Source organism: Aristolochia californica, unplaced genomic scaffold, assembly GCF_029961685.1.
Source record: "Aristolochia californica isolate CCGP_79_NKW_82.1479 unplaced genomic scaffold, dmAriCali1.0.hap1 SCAF_2, whole genome shotgun sequence".
Lineage (NCBI taxonomy): Eukaryota > Viridiplantae > Streptophyta > Magnoliopsida > Piperales > Aristolochiaceae > Aristolochia > Aristolochia californica.
In genome coordinates, this window is record NW_027181881.1 from 39079683 (window position 1) to 39096551 (window position 16869).

Consider the following 16869-nt stretch of genomic DNA (forward strand, 5'->3'; position numbering starts at 1 on the left):
ACCATAAACTTTCAACTAGTGGGGTCTAATGTTGATCAGAATCCATCTAGACTTCCTTTTATAGATTTTGGAGGCAAATATGATCAAGATAAAATGAGGGTACTCATTGCTCATTGGATTCTTATGCATGAGCATCCATTCATGAAAGTAGAAGATGAGGGATTTAATTTTGTAATGAAGATGGCAAATGTGAATTATGACAAAATATTCCATAAGACCATTAAGAAGGACTGTATGGAGGTGTACGGGGCCAAGAAAAAGAAATTGAAAATTTTATTAAAAGAGATTAACAAGATTAGTTTTACTAAGGATCTTTGGAAGTCCCAAAATCAAAAGATTGAATACATGATTATTACTGGGTATTTTATTGACAATAATTGGAAGCTACAAAAACGAGTCTTGAGTTTTGTGCATGTTTCTCCTCCTCGTGGTGGTGTTGACATAGTAGTTGTTATTCACAAGTGTTTGAAAGATTGAGAAATCTAAAATAAAGTATTTAGTATCTCAGTTGATAATGCTACATACAATGATGTTTGTCTGAGAGTTTTGAAAGAAGATTTTTCAAGAAAAAAAATTGGTTTGTGGTTGGCAGTTATTTCATGTGCGTTGTATTGCTCATATTCTGAACTTATTAGTCTAAGATGGTCTTGTTCAGATTAAGTATATCATTGAGAATGTGCGTGAAAGTGTCAAATTCATAAGTCTATCTGTGGCTAGACTTTCCACTTTTTCTAAAATTGTACATCAACAACAACTAGGTGAAAAAAAGTTGGTTATTGATTGTCCAACTCATTGGAACTCTACTTATGACATGTTGTCTTCTGCATTAAAATTCAGAGATGCATTTCCTAGATTTCAAGATAGACAACCAACTTATGATTGTTTACCAAATCTTGATGAATGGGAAAAGGTAGAAATGGTGTCTGGGATTCTAGAAGGTTTTAATGTAGTCACTAATATAATTTCTAGGAGTGACTATCCTACTTCTAATTTGTACCTTAGTGAGGTATATAGGGTAAAAGAAGTTCTAAATTTTCATTCTACAAATGAAAATGTTTTCATTAGGACAATGGTTTGTAGAATGAAAGAGAGATTTGAGAAGTATAGGAGTGAATGCAATTTTTTGATGGGTTTTGCTTCAATTTTGGATCCAAGGGTCAAATTAAGGTTGATCGAAATATGTTTTCTAGAGATATATTTTGAGGAGGAAGCTACAATGAATATAAACTTAGTTGGATGGACCTTATATGAGATTTATGATGAATATGTGTCCATATATAACGTGGAGATTAGTAATGAAGGGATTGCTTCAAGTATTAGCTCTATGGGTGTTTCCACAAGTTGTAGGTCATATTCTTCATTAAGTTTAGGTTGGTCAAGAAGTAGTCGATTCACCAAGGTCAGAATTGGAAAATTATCTTGGAGTGTGTATATTTGGGAGGAAGTAGTCGATTACAAGTCGTATGAATATGATTTTGATGTTTTAGAAGGTAGGAAAGTGAACAATTTAAAATTTCGGGTATTATCTAAGATGGCAACAGACATCCTTATAAGTTCCATATCTACAGTAGCTTCAGAGTCTATCTTTAGTGCTGGTGGTAGATAGGGGTGGCATCGAGGCGAGCCGAGCCCGAACCGGCCTATATTCGAGCCGAGCTTGATTTAAATATTTCTAACTCGAGCTCGAGCTGAGCCTAGCCTCGAGCCTAAAATTGTAATCGAGCTCGAACTAAGTTCAAGGTCCAACCTACATTTAAAACTTTGCATAAAATACAAGTAAAATAAATTATGCATACAATTATGCATACATTTTACATAAAATTGGGCATAACCTCTACTTAAAATTGGACATGACCTTTGTTTATTAACCCTACATAAAATTATTCATAAAAGCTGCATAATTATGCATAAAATTTATTCAATAATCAAACACAAAAACATTCCTTTGAAAAACAACACTAGTTTTGTCCATTTGTACTCAATCAGATCATTCTGATTCAAGGACTAGAAAACCAGATTATGGAGACAGATAAAAAGTTTAAGAAAAATGGTTTTGGATGACTTAATCGTATGAACATTTTTATTTTTTCTTTGGAGCATGGAGTCATACAGCAACAATTCTGAAATGCTACCAATCTATTCTTCTAAAAAACTTGAGTGGAGTTAGCATTAAGAGAGTACTTCAAACAATTTGAGTCTCTTGAAGAGCCATGAGGAAGAGACAACGGGAGTTCAAGAAATAATTTTTTTTTCATGTGCTTGTGATCACGCATGTGCGAAATTGCAGTCTTCACATGCGTAGGGGGGAAAAATTATTTCTTCTCTAACTTAGATCTTGTTTTCTGTCAAGACGATGCAAGGGGGGCGGGGGTGCTCTAGCGGCATCGGCGAGGAGTTGTCATTAGGGCTAACGGTTGCGACAGAGGCGGCGGCGAAAGCGGCCAACAAGCAGTTGTTGACGGCGACAGAGGCAACCACATTAGCAGACGGGAGGTGCTCGACGGTGACGAGAGGAGGAAGAAATTGCTCCCGCCTCCCGGTGCAGACTCCCAAGCCCTCGTTAAGTTAACAAGCGAGCTCACGAGCTTTCGAACCAAACCATGGTTTGTTCGAACTCGGCTCATTAACTCAAACAAGTTTTCTCTGGATCTCGAACTTCGTTTGAAATCCAAATATGTCGAATCAAAACGAGTCAGAATCGAGCCGCTAGCGAACCGGTTTGGTTCGATGCCAGCCCTTAATATCTCACTATGACTAGAGCAAATATATCATATGTACTAAGTATGGTTAGTTAATATATGCATAAACCATAGCTTACCCATTTGCAAGCTCTGGAGAGGATCCTCAGATATTTAAAAAAAGTTCCAGGCAAGAGACTCTTATATAATTGTCATGGTCACTTCAATATTGAAGGATTTGTGAATGTAGATTGGGTTGGATCACCTGATGATAAGAAATCTACTTGGGTATTTCACTTTAGTTTGAGGAAATTTAGTTACATGGAGGAGTAAAAAATAGATTGTTGTTGCAAGGTCTAGTATTGAGGTAGAATACAGAGCTGGAGGGGGAGTGTTGAAAGTATCTCGAATATAGTGGCAATGATGTAAAATATCTTCAATTCTTGTCCATTGAATCCCTAATCCTCCCCTCTTTCTCAAACTCTCTCAATCCATCCCTCTCTTTCTCTCTTTTCTCTTATTCTTTCTCTTCTCCCTTCTCTTGGGCTTCCTTCACTCCTTTGATTGATTAGTTCATGTTATTTAATCATAGGATCCTTAATATATATATTAAAAAAAAACAAAGCTATTAAATGTAATGCGCAAATGCCTTTATCGTTTAGTTTTGATCATTGAGATTGAGTACTTTGTTTATTACCAGTCTCTTTATACATGGTGATTCCCATATGTTATCAAGACTCTGCCTTGGCGTTCTATCACACATTATTTCAAGCAATCTAATAAGTTTTTCCCACAATTAAATCAAACATTTGCTCCTATTCACCAAACCCAAAATCTGTTATTTGATCTAATTACAACTCAACCTAAATCTATTAACAAATATTACTGAATCCTGTCTTGTTCATTATAGCCCCTGAAAAACAAGCAAAACACAATGCCGCCACGATTACTCCATGGAAACCATTGTCTAATTAGTTCTGAGAAACCCTGATCAGTAAAAAAGCACAGCATCCCTGCTCCCCTACCGCTCAAAGTGGAAATCCTCCCAAGCAGTGTTTCCAGATGCACATTTTAGCTGGGTATCTAAAACTCAAAAGTAATTTTGCTGTCAAATGCAAGATTTAGAGTTTTGGACTAAAGTAATCAGTTTGGTTTCTCAAAGCCTTAAGAGGAGCCCTGAATGAGCAAGTCTTAAACGTCCACCACAACTATTCGTGACACTGTAAGGCATCGATGATCACTTGTCCTTCCATCTGACAGTTTTAACGCGCTGCAACTTAACAACGCTTACGGGAGTAGTATATATTTGATCCACTCACACAAACATGGATTCACTTTCAGAGACTTTATTTCAAAGCAACAGATTAAATATCTCCACCATCATGTAGCGGAAATATGAAAAATGACAAAACACAAGGAAGGAACTTTGCTATTTAACATTAAAAAATCTACATACCAGCAATTAAGAGCTTGGCATAAAAAATACACTCGGAGAAAGACCAAAGGCAAAAAGAAACAACAATAAACTTACCACTCTCATCATAAATACTGGTTGTGCTCAATATTGTTTACACCCATTGCTGCTTTGTGGCCTCCATCCTTTCTAACAAACCTGCAATCTCTGCTTCCATCCTCAACTTCATCTTGTAATAATCACAGTGTGAGATCTCCAACATATTGAGTTCTTCAAGCTTCTTTCTCCTTCTCTCCTCTGTCTCCTGCAAGCGTAGCTTGGCAAGCTTTCTCGTATATTCTTCCTCAAGTTTCTCACCCTTTACACAAACCAACTGTCGATACCCCTCAGCTTCCCTTCTTGCATCATCTGCCTTACTCTGGAACATTCTTGCTTCTGCTTCTTTTATACGTACAATGGTTTCAAGGCTATCAAATTCATCCTTTTTTGGATTCCCATATCTCAGTTCTGGCTCAAGCCTTTTCTCCAGACATTCTTTTTTGCTTGGGTGTATGTGTTGCTGAGTATCTTTGCTCATGCTGCAAGTCAGAATTGACATACCGGATATGGGCGGAAGAATAGCAGCTTCCACTCTTGGGCCAGAGCCTGCCATTTGAGCCAATTCTTTGGAAGAGCTGCCTGAATTAGAAAATTCTGTGCCACCGTCTGTGAAAAGAGTGGAAGAGGCGTTTAGCATATAGCTCACAGTGGTAGAAATTCATTGCAGTTGATAGAGGGGAAGAAACAAATGATATACAAAACAGTACCAGAAGGATAACAAGTATGGCATCATAATAAATCTAGACAAAAATGAGGGTCAAGGATTTCTAGGGTTGACACATACAAAAACTTAGCAAAATCAGAGATACTTTCATTTATGGAAAAAATATAGGTTCAGAGATTGTCTCACCTACAGTGCCCACTATCAAAACATTCAGAATCAGAAAACACATCAAACTAGTGCTAAAAGATAAAATTGGTATCACAAACTCATGGGACAGAAAAGAGTTCTTTCTGTTTTTTAAAAAAAAGGCTAAATCGAGTTCCATGAGAGTGGTAAGAAACAATAAATTGTCAAACATACAAATCTGTAAACAAGTGCTGTTTCTCTCTACTTCCAAACTTCATGGCTTACTGTTCTTGTTTCCGACATGTTTTGAGGACCTACCTTATTGACTTTGTGGCTTACTTCTATTGCTTTCTAGCATGATTTTCATACTATACAAGATCTAACAATTTATTTAAGAGAAGAGTATTGTTGATGTGAGTTGAAGGGCAGACAAGAAATAATGGGCAGCCAAAAATGATATGGTACTTGTTAAAATAGTCCAACATGGATCAAGGATTAGAAAGACATCTAGCTTACTTAAGAAGAAGCAATCTAACTTCAGCTAATCATTTTGGAATGGACCTTGGTTCAACTTTAACATAATAACAGAGTGGGTCTTATACGTGGAACTCCACTGAAAAATTATCTATCTGCAAGAGCCACAAAGAAGGCTCACATGAATACATCTATATGAATCAAAGATTAGAAAGATCTATATGACCTTATTCCCTTTCAAAGAGGCATCCTAACATTGGCCAGTCATTTTAGAATGACCCAACTTTAACAGTTTAAAGTGGTGAGGAGAGACTTAAAGTAAGACTAGCAATAGAGCAAGTAAATGATATAGCAAAATAGAAGGCAGCATTCATGTAGCAAAACCTGACATAAACAATATGATAAAGACCAGACAGTGACAATGCCTCTGTAGATTCATTTTGTTTCTTCTCCTGAAAGGCGAGAAGACCTCAGAAATATAACTCTCAGAAATATAACTCCCCATTGGCCTCTCAATAGTCTTAACCTATTTTTAAAAATTAGGATTTTTATCATTTTTATTTATTTATATAGTAAGATTTGGATCCCAACGTTTTTTAAATTACATAGTATGAGAAAAATTGAGTTATCACTCTGAATTTACTGAGCAAAGTTAGATAGATCAATTTGAAAGCAACTACGCACATATCTAAAAGCAATTTTAAATACTTAAAAAAATTAATACATAACAAAAAAAGCTTAGTTCTCAATAAACTGAAATTCTAAAATCTTAGTGCATGTCAAAAGTTCATGAAAATGACCCCATTACCTTCATCATTAGGACTTTGCACTACCTCCAATAAACATCCTCCCCTGTTCTGCTCTATCATATTTTAGTTTCATTAATAGGTTGAATTCTTCAACTTCTAACCATTTCATCCATGTTATTTTTGACTTCTCATAGACTTTTACAGTCCCCAAAACCCAAATCCTTCTAATGATGCACTGCTTGATTCCTGTCTAACATGCTCAAAACCATCTAAAACAACTTAAGATGTCTCTCCATCTTGAGTATGGTTACCCCACAGTTTCCTCGATCTGTTTGCTGTTGTTCCCTTGGATTCAACATCTAGTTAAAGAGACCACTTACAAAATTGAGGCCCAACATTTCCTCATTTCAGTAGGCCTAGGGTTTAAGACAAAATTAACATGTTAAACATTTTTCAGGTATATTGCTAACCATGTAAAAACCTAAACAAACTATTAATCCAAACTTAGAGGGGCTTTGGCAGGATTTTAAATCAAGAGAGGCCAACAGAGAGCTTCATCTTTTTAAAAAATGTATATGTTCATGGAATAGAGACTCAAGCCTTTTTCTCGATTACCAAACCTAATCTAATCTATCGTCATAGCAAAAAACTGATTCTAAGATTAATGAAAAACTGATTGAGCTAAAATTTGCCTAGAATAGAATCCTTTCCACCAAAAACCTAAGCTGCTTCCGATAATGGATATAGCTTGTTATTTTACCCCCTTGGCATCAGAATGCTAATTCTTGAGAAAGTCTCTTCAACTAAGTACAAATGTATTTCAATAGAAGAGGCAACATCCAAGTTATATTCAAGGTGAGGTTGTTAAACCTCGAATACAGTCTCTCCTAGTTTTCAAAATAAAATAAAATAAAGGGTCACATTCTAGATTCGTTTGGAAGTATGAGTGTAGCATAGCCGCCTCTTTCTAGTTAAAGTTGTTTTCCCCTAGTATTTCTTTAGTTTATCTTCTTGTGTTTTCATCACTTCAGAGCAATGCCTAGACCCACTACCTAAAAAGTATAGGAGTGTGCCCAACATCCAACTTGAGTCAAGTCTTTTATTCTTCACTTAAGAGGTAATTTGTGTTTGAGTTACCCTTAAACAGTTTATTTGTTAAGCCCTACAGTTGGGCAATTTTTCTGCCTTTAAAATTGAGCGGAGGGTTTTTTGGACTATGACAATTTTGACTGGTGTGTGGAGCTTTGTCGTCCAGTTAGGAGGGATTTTCTTCCCCCTAATTGTGTTTTTTCCAAGTTGGGTCTCTATGTCCATTTTATCCCTAGTTTGAGGGGGAGAAGTAGAAGAAGAACTACAAGAAAGAGGCATTTTGTTCCACATGTTGTGGTAATTTTTATGTAACCAAAATATTCAAGAAAGTGGGAGCACAAAAGATGAAGTTTTTGCATTAAGATAAAATCAAAGAATCCTTTTCATTGTAAGCTGAAGTTATAAACTTCAACTTAAGGGGGAATGTTGAAGAGCAGATATGGAAGAGTCTCACATGACTCTCACAACGAGAAGTCTTAAAGAACCAGAATTAGTATGGAAGGAGGTCTCACAGAAGAGTCTCAATTAAAGGTGTTTTAGTTATGTTAGTCTTCTATTTATGTTCAGTTGTTTAATTATTATCGGACTTATCTTTTAGTGTTTGACTTTAGGTATAACTAGGACAAGGGCAGTTTAACTGTAATTGGATTCTACTTGTTTCCTCTATAATAAATAGAGACTCATGTACTCAAATTACAACAAGTCCATGAAGTTTTTATTTTTTCCAAAAATTCAACATAGATGCTCATTGTACTTAGTTATAATCAAGTCGAGTAAATTATTTTTTCTTCTCTAGATATTCAACAATATTTTTCCAAACTATAGCTACATGAACTACTCATTGTACTTGTTATAATAAAGTCAAGTGAATTATTTTTTCTTCTATAGAAATTCAACAATATTTTTTTCCGAGCTATAGCTACATGAACTACTCATAATGGAAACAGAAGAATGAAAAGGATAAAAAATAGAAAAATTAAATGGGAGGTAAAAGGAGGATGAGGAAAACAAGAAGATAGAAATTTTCCTCTTCTAGAATTCTACTTGTTCTCTCAAAATTGAAATAATAAGTTAACTTGCTAGGTAAGTGAATAAATAAGCAATGTTGGAAAGAGAGGAAACAAACAAATAGGAACATGGGTGATAAAATATAGTTGAATTTCAGAGATAAGGAAATAAATGTTGGGTAACCAGGGACAAGAAGACAAAATGTCATTAAGATACATCATGAAACAAAGTTAGAAGGACCCACAAACAATCAAGCATTGATAAACTTAGACAGATTCAAATGACATATAAAAGCATCTACATAAAAATGGTTGAAAAACTTACACTTGAAAAACTGCAGTATCTCACTACAGGCATCTGATGAAGTGATGAGTTTCTTCTCAAGCTTGGACAGCAGCTCCTCTGCTTTATTTTGCAACTCTTTTCCTTTAAGATCTGTACTCGCCTGGAAGATCTTTCGCACACAGTCAAGCTCTTTTATCAGAGTTTCTAAACCCCAACCCTTTGCACACGACATAAATGCTTCCTTAACAAACCCAAACAATTCTGAAGCATGCCCACATCCAAGACAATTGAACTGCATCTCCGTGGTCCCTGTGGACCCTTTTGAGCTCTGGCCTGGCCTGATAAGATTCTTTTGAATGCCACATATTGCATGACACCAATGTGAACACACATCACACCCAACCCAACTACAAGTATTTGAGGCACAATCAAATTTCATACAAATTGGACACATACAGGTGCTACAGAACCCCTTCTTTGAAGAGCAAATCTTGCAATCACAATCATCAACAGGCAATACACTTTTGCAATTAATATTCCTACACCTTGAGAGCAAAAAGATCTCAATCAACTCATTTGTAGGAACCACGGTCTTCCCTAGTATATAATCCACAACGCCTGTCTTAATGGTGGTCAGCACATCCAATTGGACCTTGTGGCATTTCGATAGTGTCCCAACTGTCAAGTCACTTCTTCTTTCAAGCCTCCTTTGTAAATTTGCAAATTCCTCCTGCTTTTCAGATCCTACCAATAGACTTTTTAGGTACTCCTTTGCAGCATCTAATGTATCATTTGTCACCTCTAGAAGCATTTGAGCCATGATAGGAACTGACTCAGAAACTATGTCTTGCAAGATCTTATCGGGTCGAGTATCTGAATTGACCAAAGCTTTGCCTCTGGAGTCGGCTGAAACGGTGTCTTTACATGGTCTTGCTGGCAATTCCGAAGGGAAGAATGAATGGTTTTCAGAGCTGGTGGTTCTGTAAAGATTGTTATTGCGGTTCGTATGGTTTGAGAAATTAACACCATTCTCAACAGGTTTGAACCTACTATGAACTGATCCGTTGGTTCCCTCTCCGCCGTACCAAATTTGATCATTCTCCCTCCTATGACTCCCAATGGAGTACTCATAATTCTCCGTAGAATTTCGAGTGAGCGAGCAACTTGGATTATGTGAAAACTGGTGAGAATAAGAATAAGAGAGGGAGGCGGTAAAATCATCAGAACTTGTACGGTTATTGTTAGTTGACGGGGCCCAGGATTGAACACTATGAGTCTTCTTAGGAGGATCGGGATTGGGCCCAGGGTTTGAAGATGTTAGAGAGAGCGATACATCAGGAAGTGCTAGAGAGAGATTGAGGGCCTCTATCTTCGGTTTCTTCTCGCACTTTTTACCATCAATTTCATCCTTACCACATAAAACCCCTCTCTTAGACCCCTTGTTTTCATGTAATTGTAAGAAATCTCTCTCAACCCATCTATGGTTGTCCTCAGGAGAATCAGAAGCAACCTCCTTGCCCTTAAATCTGCCTCTTTCCAAAGACCCAAGGAGATTTTTACCTGACGCTTCTTTATCTGGAATACCCAGTTTGGGGTTATCGCAGAGGTAGCTCAAAGTCAACTCCTGAGTGCCCATTTTCGAAGGTTTGGAAGAAAAAACAGAATTGCCCACATCGGATTCCGGCAAAAGACGACGAGCCATCTCCAGAAATCCCATTTTCTCATCTCGATCTTCCAGATCATGCATCGGAAGAGAACTTTTAGGCTTGGTAGGGAGGTTTTCAGGGCCAGCCGAGAACCCGTTCGGCAGATCGTTCCTGACGAACATGATTCAGAGAATAGTTACTCAACCGTGTCTCCGTCAAAGGATATTGAAGACAGATACGCGGCTTCTGCGGTGATCTGCGACTCCCAACTCCCCTTTCTCCCCCTCTCTTGGTTGAAGTTTCTCCTCACGGGAGTTAGGAGTCAAGATTCGAGGAGGACACCATTTTCGCTACCAACGGCATGATTTCCTGGCGTTCACACGCTATGGCAGCAGGCTAGGGGCGATTTCTGCATCTAATTACATTAATACCCCCTCACTTTTGACTGCTGAATTATGTTAGATACTTTGGTTCACCATTGGCTGAAAACTTCCGAGTAGGAGAATATCAAAGCAACGCAATTGCCACTAAAGCAGTCTATAATAACAAAAACACCACTCTCACTAGTTTCGCAATGCCGTGGTCGGTGGGAAATCGGAACGTAGACATTTTTACGACGGATTTGACTAAGTGGCACGGCGGTCATTCGCTGAATCGGTCGTCCGTATCGGCCTATGTCGTACACGGCAGGAATGGACGTTACGGAAACCAAATATTTGCATTCTCATCATTAATGGTGGAATTTGGCAAGTGAGTAGACCCACTCATCCAATAATTCAATCTTTAATTTGGCTCTGCAACACTGGACCGAGGCCTGTGATGATCTGATTTCATATCCGCTCGTTCAGGGGAACAAGGTAAAGCAATGGCGTCTAGGTAAATCGGACAACTACCCACTGCCGACTTCTGGTTCTCTTCTACTTATCTTTTCGCCCCTTTCAGTAAAAATAATTGTTTTCCATTAATTTGTAATCGGACAGGTCCTTTCCTCGGATCCCAACAATTCTCACGAAGAGTTCCGATTCCCTGCCGAGCACCGTTTGCGGAATCTTTTGCCTTATTCTTGAATTCAACTCTTTTAATGTCGACCCAGGCAGTCAGGACGAAGACATGGGAGAGGTGAGAGGCAGTTTGGTGATTCAACGGAACATTGTGGCCTTTCTCCCTTGAGGCTATGATGCGACGGAATAAAGGGTGGCGGAAAGAGTAGAGGGGTAGTGTTTTTCTTTGGTTTTTCAAACGTTTAACGTTTCTCTTTCTAATACAGACAGGAAGGAGGCTTTTTGGCGCTGGAGTAACTCCTTTTGTAGCTAAAAAGAAAAGCTCAAAGCATCACGCAAAATTTTCATTCAAAGCGAGCCATAAAATGAAACTTAACTGGATCTTTTCATGTTTGGGTTATTCAGAAGAACTCAGAAAATGAAAGAAATCTTTAGCAGTATTAAAGGTGGGATTCAGTGGACGGTTGACCGATTGTGTTTTTCTTTTCTTTTCTGTTTGGGGGGGTGGGTGTGAGGGGAAGCTTCCTTACATGCTTTTGTTGAGACTCGGAGAGGTCGGAAACTGCTGAGGATCAATTTTGACATTTCTTCAGAAGAAAAGAGAGAAGATTTCTATACTCTACAATAGTAGCATGTCATTAGAACGACCCTTGAAATTTTCGACTTCTTGCAGGGTGGAACCTCCGACCAGCAACCAGAAGACTCAATGTAGAGGATGAAAGTCGCATCATATGGATCTTTAATGATCAAATAACATCTGTTCAAGAAAATCATCATTAAAACTTACTTCTGGCCTGAAAACTGAACTTCCTCTTTTCCTCTTTTTCTCTCATGTATTTCTTTTTCAATCTACAACAACTCAAATAACACCCTTAATTATCCTAGCCAAACTAATCTAACAAAAATAAAATAAAAATTAGAGAACACAATATTTTTGACTGTCTTTTGGGTAATACGAATTGATGTTTCAACTTAACTATATTTTCTATTGAATTTGAAACATATGTATAATATAGCTTTACAACAAGAATAACAAAAATACCTAAACAGAAAGATGACTCAAAAGAGTCTTATTCTTATTCTTATTCTCTCTCTCTCTCTCTCTCTCTCTCTTCTCTTTTTCTTCTCCCTTTCCTACCTTGTTCGAGATTTCAGTCATAGGGTCCGAAATTAAACACTAACCATAAATTAAAATGAATATATACAATATTTAAATTAAGATAAACAAAAGAACAAGTCAAACATAAAAAAACACATCTGCTTTTTATGCCCCCTCAAAATAGGCCACGGTTAGAGAGGCCAATATTATCTCTTAGCAATTGAAACTGAGAACGTGGCAATGACTTGCTAAGGAGATCAACAAGTTGGTTAGCAGAAGAAATATGAGCCACACAAAGCAGATGATGGAGCTTGCTGAGCTCATGGGACTCATCTACTCTGGGCAACTGTTTGGGGAAACCAACACCCAAGGAGTCAAGCATGCCAAATCCACCAAACAATGATACTCACGTCCCAAAATGTCTGTGGAGTTTGGTTACCTAGAAAGAGAGCCTCTATCCATAACTTTCTGGATCTTAACTAATCTGCCATTGTTATCCTCCGAGAAACCAAGGTGCAATCCCTCTTGGATTCTACTGGTTGGATTGCTATACCCACTATCGGCTGCTCCAGTGGAATCTTAGCCCTCTGGGATAACTCCTAGGTTACCGTCCTGGCATCCTGGCTCGATAAATATGCCATTGCTCTTAACTTGATCAATCTCTCCTATGGCAACAATTGGTGCCTCATTGGAGTCTATGGTCATACCCGGTACAGAGAACATGCTGATTTCTAGGATGAGCTCTACAAGTGGATAATTTGGGTGGAGGCTCACTTATGAGTATTTGTTTTGGTACCATGTGAAATTGGATCCAAGGTCCATCCCAAAATGACTAACCAACTTAAGAAGCCTTTTTTTCAATGAATAAACTCAAGATATTTCTATTCACTAATCTATGTAGGACTATTCTTTAACACATTGCACCTATAGGAGGCATGGGAGATGGAGGAAAGATCAGAAGGTTTGATGAGGGTGGAGTAACTTTCCAATTCCAAGAGTGTCTGAGAGCACACCAAAATGGCTCCGAACTCTAAAAGCAAGTGTTTTTCGCCGGCTCTGAAAGGCACCGTCGTCTCAACATCGCTCTTGACGACCACTACTTACATCACCAGATGACTCCATCTCAACTGCAGTTAATGTAGCCCAAGATTCTGCTTTGAAGTCTTAAATGGAGGATGGGTGGAGGGTAGTTTGCTTTGCGAAGAACTTTCTTTTATTAAAAACAAAGAGCATGGCCAATTTGGTTCTCAGTTCACTTTTTTCACATTCCTAGGTAGACGAAAGCATGAAACATTTCCTTTACTCCCAATCACCGAAATCTCTTCGAATGGCTCTCCAAGGGCATGTAAGAGTGATTGGTCCTTCATTTATCCCATAGAAGAGTGTTCCTACTTAACTTCATTTATTGTATTTTCTTTTAGCTAGTTATTGTATTTATTTATAATTTTAAAAAAAAACCCTTTGGTTCGATCATCACAATGAGAGTTTATAGTTTATTATAAGTTTATTTACTGGTACTTTTAGATATTAATATTATTGCCACTTAGAGAGCAACCAATTAGAAAAGAAATTTCCTTTCATGTCTTACTTCGGTGAGGTTTATTTATAAATCAATTTCTTCTTTCTAGAGTACAGATAAGCTAATGTGGAGTTTAGAAATCCCTCTTCCACCATTTTATTGAAACAATCAATTGAATATAAACTTATTCCACTTAAAACTTCAATGTGTTCACTTCTTGGAATGAAGCATATTGTTTAGTCAAACATTGTGGCCCTATTAGTGTTTTTTTCCTGGAAATGCTAGAAAACCATTCCTTGGTAGAAATATATTTCTAGGGATTATTAGTCTCCCACATTTCTAGGAAACCCATATTTACCTAAAAATTCTTACCTAAAAATTGAATGATTTTTCAAGCAAAGTTTTTTAGGCACGATACACAGGAAATTCATGAATTGAAAAATCATAGGGTTTGACCTAACTTGAGCACTATAAAAATTGAGGCTCTCTTCCTAATTTTCTCTTATCCTCGCTTCAAGACTTGATGTTGTTCTCCCATCAAGCCATTGTGTTGCTTCTATCCATTGTTCATGTCGAGTTGGAAGCTCACAATTTTGACCTTCTTAGGTCTACCCATTGCAATGACGGTAGCAAACTTCTTCACCACTTTAAGAGCTAGGTATCCATCTTCGCCATCTTCTTCTTCTTTAGATTTAAAAATAACTAAGAGAAAATTGTCTATAATGATTGTGCAATATCTGTTGGACCAGGTACAATGTTTCAATTCAATGTCAACCAATTCATATGAATTGTAATAACTATTGGTTTGGTTTGTGTATCTTTATTTTATGTAATTGTTTGTTTATTTATTTACTTATCTATATTACGCATCTTTATTTCAATTTTCATTGTGGTTTTTATTTCTTATTTTTGTTGTATTTGCTAAGGGTTGTGTATTCCTCTGATAATGCAGCTATTGGATGGTAAGGTTGAACTTTAAACATTTCTTTTTTTATGAAATTTAAGTTGTTGAAAGATTCTTTTACAAAATAAGCAATCATTGAAGATTGCTTTTATTTGGTATTAATATATTTTGTTTATCAATTTTTTTTTACATGGAAAAAGGGAAAAAATGATAACAAATTCCAACCAAATAGATACAACAAACTAAATAACACTTTTGAAAATATGGAAAACATAGACAGAAAGAAGATGGTAAGATCCGGCTACGCTACAAGGTAGAAGAGAGCAAGTGCTACCTCACTTATATATAGACTGGAGAGGCTACTTGTTCTAGTCTGATTTGGATCGTGTTTTCCCAAGATCTTCCTTTTCATTAATGCTTGCTAAACATGGAGCTCTACTTTCCTTCCTTTGATCCTTCGTTGACTAGAGATTTTACATATGATAGTTTTTAAGTCATGGTGTAGTACTAGCACCCGTATTTTGAATCTTATCATCTATAAATATAAAGTAGCGAAAGAGCCTTGCTGTGCTCTGGAGAAAAGTAAAAGGATTGCTAGAAAAAAGTTTAGAATTATGCGATTGAAACATAAATCTTAATAACTAAAATTATGTATTTAATCTTCAACATTCAAACGAAGAAATTCATTAATATTGCTTTAAATTGATGTAGCATTAAATTTTTTATTTAATCATAGAACAGTTTAATTAAATATTACTTTAAAAAATTAAGTTTTGTCTCACAAAAATTATATAAAATAAATTGATCAAAATTTAAAATTCTCAGTCAATATGCCCTATATGAAGGTTGTTGTTGTCTAGTCTAATTACACCAAGTTAGCAACTTGTGTAATAAGGACTTCGTGCAAAATAAGTATTAGATCTAATTATACTGGGGACTTTTACTCAAATACTAGAGTTAAAAATTTGATTTACCTAAATAACAACTTTCCAAATTTATTTCCCAAATGATCAGATTTCTATCTTTGAAACCCATGTAGGATCGATCAAGTTCTAACGTTAGCAAAGTTTGTCCACGTGGTGCCACTTCAACCCATCCATTAAAACCTAAAATTCCTCCTCCCCCCCATTCTCTTCCCTCTTTCCTTAATGCACGGGTTGATGTGGAGCCATGTGGACAAAATTTGCTGATGTGGGAAAAAATAAAAAATAAAGAAGAAAAGATTAAGTAAAAAATGAAAAAACAAGAAAATAAAAAATAAAAAAAGGAAAAATAAAAAGAGAAAATAAGGATAAATGAAAAATTAAAATAACCATAAATAAGAAATAAAAAACATAGAAAAAATTAGAAATATGAAAAAATAAAATTGATGGGAAATAAGTAATTAATATTTTAAAAAAAAAATATTAATTCTACTAAGCAAGTTAATTGAATCAATTAATAGTCAATTAATTATCTAATTATATAATTAGAAATGGTTTAAATTAATTATCTAATTAAGTAAGTACATGTTTGATTAAATAATTGATTAGTTATTTAATTAAATTGGTCAATTGACCAGTTAATTACCATGTTTGGTGAGAAGGTGTGTTAGGGATTCAAAACTCAATATTTTACTTTCACCTGTTTTGATATATCTGAAACTTCCAAAGTCTTGGTGAAGAGTCAGACCTCAGGCATTAAAAATTAACCCTCTGCAAATAAGCCCATACTTGAAAGTAGGGGTGTCCTCGAATTGGGCCAAGCCCGAACCTGCTTATGTTCGAGCGGTGCTTGATTTAAATATTTCGAACTTAAGCTCGAGTCGAGCCTAAAATTGTAATCGTGCTCGAGCCTAATAATTTTAACCAAGCTCGAGTAGAGTTCGAGCTCCAACCTACATTTAAAACTTTGCATAAAATACATGTCAAGTAAATTGTATATAAAATTGTGCATACATTTTACATAAATTTGGGCATGACCTCTACTATTTAAAACTTTGCATAAAATACATGTCAAGTAAATTGTATATAAAATTGTGCATACATTTTACATAAATTTGGGCATGACCTCTACTTAAAATTTGGCATGACCTTTATATATTAACCCTATATAAAATTATCTATACACTGTGC

At 36.3% G+C, this 16869-nt stretch overlaps 1 protein-coding gene across 1 annotated transcript; it reads right to left on the bottom strand.

Annotated features, from left to right (window-relative positions):
• Positions 1 to 4081: 4081 nt before the first annotated feature.
• On the bottom strand, positions 4082 to 10608 carry LOC137957042 (protein OBERON 3-like). Its single transcript, XM_068804744.1, has 2 exons — positions 8626 to 10608; positions 4082 to 4797 (listed from the first exon to the last, which is right to left on the bottom strand). Exons 1-2 carry the CDS (start codon positions 10412 to 10414, stop codon positions 4247 to 4249), a joined length of 2340 nt encoding a protein of 779 aa, XP_068660845.1. The 5' UTR covers positions 10415 to 10608; the 3' UTR covers positions 4082 to 4246.
• Positions 10609 to 16869: the final 6261 nt, after the last annotated feature.